The following is a 5,921-nucleotide window of genomic DNA, read 5'->3' as shown; positions in this document are numbered from 1 at the left end:
TTTTGTAAAAAATATATATCGTCATTGTCGTTTTTTTAAAACACTGGTTTCCGTTGTCGTTTTACATAAAAAATGTCGATTTTATAAACAGTGTCGTTTTTTAAACAACGTCGCCTATTTTAAAAATTGTCGTTGTCGTTTTTGTAACAACGTCGTTTATTTTTAAAATGTCGTTTTCTAAAACACTGTCGTTTCCGTTGTCGTTTTACGAAAAAAATGTCGTTTTTTAAACAGTGTCGTTTTTTGTAAAAATTGTCGTTTTTAAGAGTTTACGTTTCAATTATTTGTTTTCATCTAATGGGAGACGTTTTAGCAAGTTTTTATTAATAAAAATGTGAAATCATCAAAGTATGTAAGCTAGCTACCATTCTCAGATCAAATCTAAAGTTATCTCATTATTTTCCCCGAAAATGTAATAAAAGTGGTAAAACGAATAGAAAAGAGAAAAAAGGCCTCTTCCTTTAAGCCCAAGCCATATAGTCATAGGCCGAGGGCCTGGCCCATTAGAGTCAATGGGCCGGCCTTGTTTCTTCCTAAATCGGCAAAAAATAGTTTTAACTAACTGATTTTATTTAGCAAAACAAAATAAAAATGAATACACACTCCACTGTTTTTGCTCACCTCTCATTGAAATTTCCAATTGAATGGCTGAGAGAAATCCACAGCATCAATGGGGAACAAAACCAAATCCCACTTAGCAAATTAAACATAGCTTCTCTCTGCAAATTTTCATAAACTAAGGTATGCTTCCCAGTTCCCATTTATTTCAATAAGCAAATAACTGTGTATAGTCTCAATTGAAACAACAAGATTTTTGTCTTTGTTTGTTTCTCTGCCTTAACTCATTGTAAAGATAGAACCTTTTACTTGAAAACTTGATATGAGAAAGAAGTATACACAATTTTTCTTCTTCATGATAAGATTTTCAGTTCAGGGTTATCCTCTTTAGTTGTAGATTCTATAGAAAAATGCAAGCTTTAGGCTCTTGGCCCTTAAAGGGTGACTTGTGGATAGTATCTGAATTGGGCATTGGAAGGAGCTCAAATAATGGTAGAAGGAGAAGGAAAACTATATGGGGTCTTGGATTTTCATCATTGCTTGCTAATAATTCAAGAGATATTGGATATGGGGGTTGTCATGGAAGGTCAAAATTTGATTTGGGATGTGGGTTTTCCAAGCTTAAAGTTGCTCGCCTCTGTAAGCCTAAGAAAAATTCTTCAGGTTCTTCAGTTGCTTTGGCGTGGGCATTGGAAGAACAAGCAATTGGTAGTGAATTCCAAATTGAAGAATTCAATTCAGAAGGAACTTTGTCTGAAAAACCTGAAATTGATGGCCATCTACATTTGAGTAGAATGGAAGATGGTGCTGCTAATAATGGTGGAAAAGAAAAACCAAAAAGAGTAACAGATGCTGGCAGTGAGGGAGGTAATGGCGGTAAGGTTGATGTTCGTGAACTAGCTTTGAGTTTACAGTTAGCTAAAACAGCAGACGATGTAGATGAGGTTCTTAAGGACAAGGGTGAGTTGCCACTTCAAGTATACTCAACTTTGATTAGAGGTCTTGGTAAAGAAAAGTTACTTGATTCTGCTTTTGCTGTTCACGAGTGGCTTAAGAGAAAAAAGGAAGAAACTAATGGAGTTATTGGCCCAAATCTATTCATATATAATAGTCTTTTGGGTGCAGTGAAGCAATCTGAAAAATATGGAGAAATGGAGAAAATTTTGAATGATATGACTCGGGAAGGAATTGTTCCCAATACTGTAACTTACAATACGATAATGGTGATTTACTTAGAGAAAGGACAAGGTGTCAAGGCCCTTAACATTCTTCAAGAGATTCAAAAGAAGGGTCTCACTCCATCTCCAGTATCCTATTCTACAGCCTTGTTGGCTTACCGAAGGATGGAAGATGGGAACGGTGCGCTCAAGTTCTTCGTTGAGATCAGAGAAAAATATCAAAAGGGAGAGATAGGTAAAGATGATGAAGAAGATTGGAAAAATGAGTTATTTAAGCTTGAAAACTTCACCATACGTATTTGCTACCAAGTGATGAGGCGATGGCTTGTGAGCAGGTCAAACTTAAGTACTAACGTTTTGAAGCTTTTGATGGCAATGGATAATGCTGGGATTCCACCTGGTCAATCAGAGTATGAACGTCTATTGTGGGCTTGCACCAGAGAAGATCATTATCTTGTGGCAAAAGAATTGTATGATAGGATAAGAGAGAAGTATTTTGCTATAAGTTTATCAGTGTGCAACCATTTGATTTGGCTGATGGGGAAAGCTAAGAAATGGTGGACAGCATTGGAGATCTATGAGGATTTGTTGGACAAAGGTCCAAAGCCAAACAACATGTCACATGAACTAATAGTCTCTCATTTTAATGTTCTCCTAACTGCAGCTAGAAAAAGAGGAATTTGGAGATGGGGAATCAGGTTACTCAACAAGATGGAAGAGAAAGGCCTAAAGCCCGGGACCAAGGAATGGAATGCAGTTCTTGTTGCTTGTTCCAAAGCTTCGGAAACAACTGCTGCTGTGAAGATCTTTAAGAGAATGGTGGAACAAGGTCAAAAACCCACAAGCCTTTCCTATGGGGCGTTGCTTAGTGCTCTTGAGAAAGGGAAATTATATGATGAGGCGAGGCAGGTGTGGGAACATATGCTTAAGGTGGGTGTTGAACCAAACTTGTATGCCTACACAATTATGGCCTCAGTTTTTGCTGGACATGGGAAGTTTAATTTGGTTGAAACTGTCCTCAGCGAAATGAATTCATCGGGTATTGAGCCAACTGTTGTCACATACAATGCAATCATCAGTGGCTGTGCCAGGAACGACATGAGCAGCGCAGCATTTGAATGGTTTCATCGCATGAAAGCTGACAACATTCCTCCAAATAATGTAAGCTATGAAATGCTGATCGAGGCTCTAGCTAGAGATTCTAAACCAAGGCTTGCTTATGAGTTGTACTTGAAGGCTAAAAATGAGGACTTTGACATCTCTCCAAAGTCTTATGACATAGTGGTTGAATCATCTCAGTTGTATGGAGTTCCTATTGATCTAAGAGTCTTAGGACCCCGGCCACCGGACAGAAAGGATACAGTGCACAAATAGGAAATCTAACCATATTGTTATAAGTTTTAGGACACCTCTCAACCATTTGAATGTGAAAGTAAAAAAAGGAACAAGTTGGTGGTACTGGTGCCCTGAACTTGTATGATACTTGATTATTCAATCCATATATCTTTGTACATTTTGGCTTTGTTTATAGTGTATGCAGCTTCCTCCCATCTCAAATTTGATGGGCCATGGGGGTTTTGTAGTTTGTACCATTATATATGCTGATATAGTCTTTTGTGCAAAGTTAAAAACTATTGTGTACATTTAGTCTTTTTTGACCTACAAGTCTACATGGATGAAAAAAAGAAGAAAAAGAAAAAAAGAAAAAAAAGAAGCTCCATAGTCCATACCACACCCAGCTTGTTATAGCATCTTTTTCTAAACAAACTTTAATAATTATATTTTAATTTAATAAGTACAAGTGTTTGAATCAAAATTCACATTCCTGAATTGTTTAAAGAAAATGGGTCACCATCAAAGTATCAAAGAATAGAATATCAGTAAAAGAAAAAGCATGCATTTTTAATACAAAAACCAGATTAGATTATACCTTTTTGTGTTTGGGTGAAATAAACAATACAAAGGAGATTTGTTTTGTCAACGATATCAATAATGGCAGTGGCATCAATATTTACAACTCGGTATATCTAAAACTAAAGATTTATTCTAAAGTAAAAAAAGAAAAAAAATGATTTGGACACGTTGTGGATTTCATTTATGGTTGCCTGCTGTCTCAGCCCACCAGTGGACACTGAATAAGCTATTTTTATATTCAAAGATGAATCAATTATTGTTATCTTTACTCAACTACAATTATCATCTTGTGGAGCACAATGTTTTGTTTGTATTTAACAAACCCACAAGTGTTATGTATGAACATAACAAAAATATATATGTTTTTTTAGTTATTTTTATTTAATTTTTTCACTTAAAAAAGTGATTTAGAAACTAAACTTGGTTGGGAAGACAGACTGACACTATTTATTTATATATATATAAGTACATTACACACATAAACTTTCTGCAATGCTTTTAGTATACATAATACATGTGCCCAAATTTTGATTATCATATACTCATATTATTGTATTTTATTCATATTTGGACGTTCAGAAATTCAACACATTTTAATAAAAGGGTGGTTAATTAATTTAAAATAGATGCTCCAATCCAGTCTGACCAACTTAAAAAAAAAAGACTGATTTTTTAGAATATATATAACCAGCTAATATTCCATCAACCCCAATATTTGTTCCATTTAATACTTGAAAAGCAAATTATAATTGGCGCCACCAAGGTTGGGGCCAATAATGGTATTTCTGTACTTTTGTGAACTTTGAAGAATACAACATTAATTACTAAGTTTGTTCAGAAATAAAACTCATTATTTAGTACTATCAAATCAAATCACCCCATACCATAGCATAGAGCCTCAAAACTAATAATCAGTTTAGTTGTTAGTCTTGTCTTAGCTCAACAGGAACTTGTAAAGTTTACATAATTTTACACGCAATTATATAGAATCTCTTTTACACATTCCATTTTCTTTATGAGGTACCTGAAACAATGATTGTGAAGGCCATCTTTCCCCATACCATTATATATATTGTTACACCAATCTTATTACTCTATTTTTTTTTTCACTAGCCAACGCTAAAAATTATACTAAAAAATATATTATTTATTATTTTACTATATATAATAATATATATTTACTATTGGTAAAGTACTCTACCATATTTGGTGGGATAATGTAGTTTCACAACATAATAGTGTAATAAGAGCAACTTCAACTATAAACACTAAAATAGTATTGAACCAACATCAAAATGAGATAATTTTAACACCATATTGTTTTTTCTAATCCAATCATAATACTAAAAATTACACCAAAATATATATTCAACATTATTATATTCTCCACAAAGTATACATTATATTATTATATTATTTTATCTTACAAATTAAATAATATACATATATTTATATATATAAAATATTAATATAAAACACAAAAACCAAAACAAAAAAAATTTGTTGTGGTAAACTTTGCCACATCAATAACCTCGTGGCACTATTTATGCACATCATTTTGCGGTCCTATTTAGAGTCCTATTGAAAAGTGATATATGATGTAGGATCAACACCAAATTAGTATTTTGCAGTCCCATTAGAATTGAGCTAAATAAAATTATATTAAATTTGATTTTATATACTTTTAGCACTATATTTATTATTTTGCAATCTAGTTGTAACTGCCCTAATGGTTATCTTTTTTTTTCCTCTTTTACAATCCTACAATTCATTCAATTGTTTGTGACATATAAAAGAAGAATATATATATATAAATAAAATTACGAGTCAACAAATATTGACTCGAGACAATATTCATTAATGTAAAGTAAAAATTGGTTTTGAAGTTCTAAGTTCTAATGTCAAATTCTCCGAATGCTATGCCGCATGACTACGTGGCAGACTATTATTGGTCAGAAGTGATTCCTCTCTCATATTAGTTTGGTTTGACATTTTCAATTTTAATCACATTATCACATGTTCCTAATTTACGTTGAACTACGTGCATTGTTTTTAAAGAAAAATTAGTGTAGTCTTATTATTATGTGTGTTTTAATTTTGTACGGCTTGTTTTCTAATGTTGAATTTGTCTTTTTTTTTGTTTTTTTTGAGAAATTGTCTACCTTACAGACAGACAGGAACAGAACCCAAGTTGCTTCGCTTTTAATTTAAGCATAGTAATAGAATAAATAATAAATAAATAAATACTAAAAAAGAAAATACAAAGAAGAA

The 5,921-nt window shown here is 32.9% G+C and overlaps 1 protein-coding gene across 1 annotated transcript; it reads left to right on the top strand.

Moving 5' to 3' along the window:
- The first annotated feature begins 626 nt into the window (after positions 1–626).
- Positions 627–3,377, top strand: LOC133817165 (protein LOW PHOTOSYNTHETIC EFFICIENCY 1, chloroplastic). The gene has a single exon (XM_062249584.1). The coding sequence runs from the start codon at positions 969–971 to the stop codon at positions 3,108–3,110; it is 2,142 nt and encodes a 713-aa protein (XP_062105568.1). The 5' UTR covers positions 627–968; the 3' UTR covers positions 3,111–3,377.
- The last annotated feature ends 2,544 nt before the right edge of the window (positions 3,378–5,921 follow it).

The sequence above is a fragment of the Humulus lupulus genome, chromosome 2, assembly GCF_963169125.1.
Source record: "Humulus lupulus chromosome 2, drHumLupu1.1, whole genome shotgun sequence".
Lineage (NCBI taxonomy): Eukaryota > Viridiplantae > Streptophyta > Magnoliopsida > Rosales > Cannabaceae > Humulus > Humulus lupulus.
This window is presented reverse-complemented; position numbering and strand designations above follow the sequence as displayed.

What these genes read in the sequence shown, in the direction of transcription:
- LOC133817165 (XM_062249584.1), top strand. Translation starts at nt 969, where the DNA reads ATGCAAGCTTTAGGCTCTTGGCCCTTAAAGGGTGACTTGTGGATAGTA.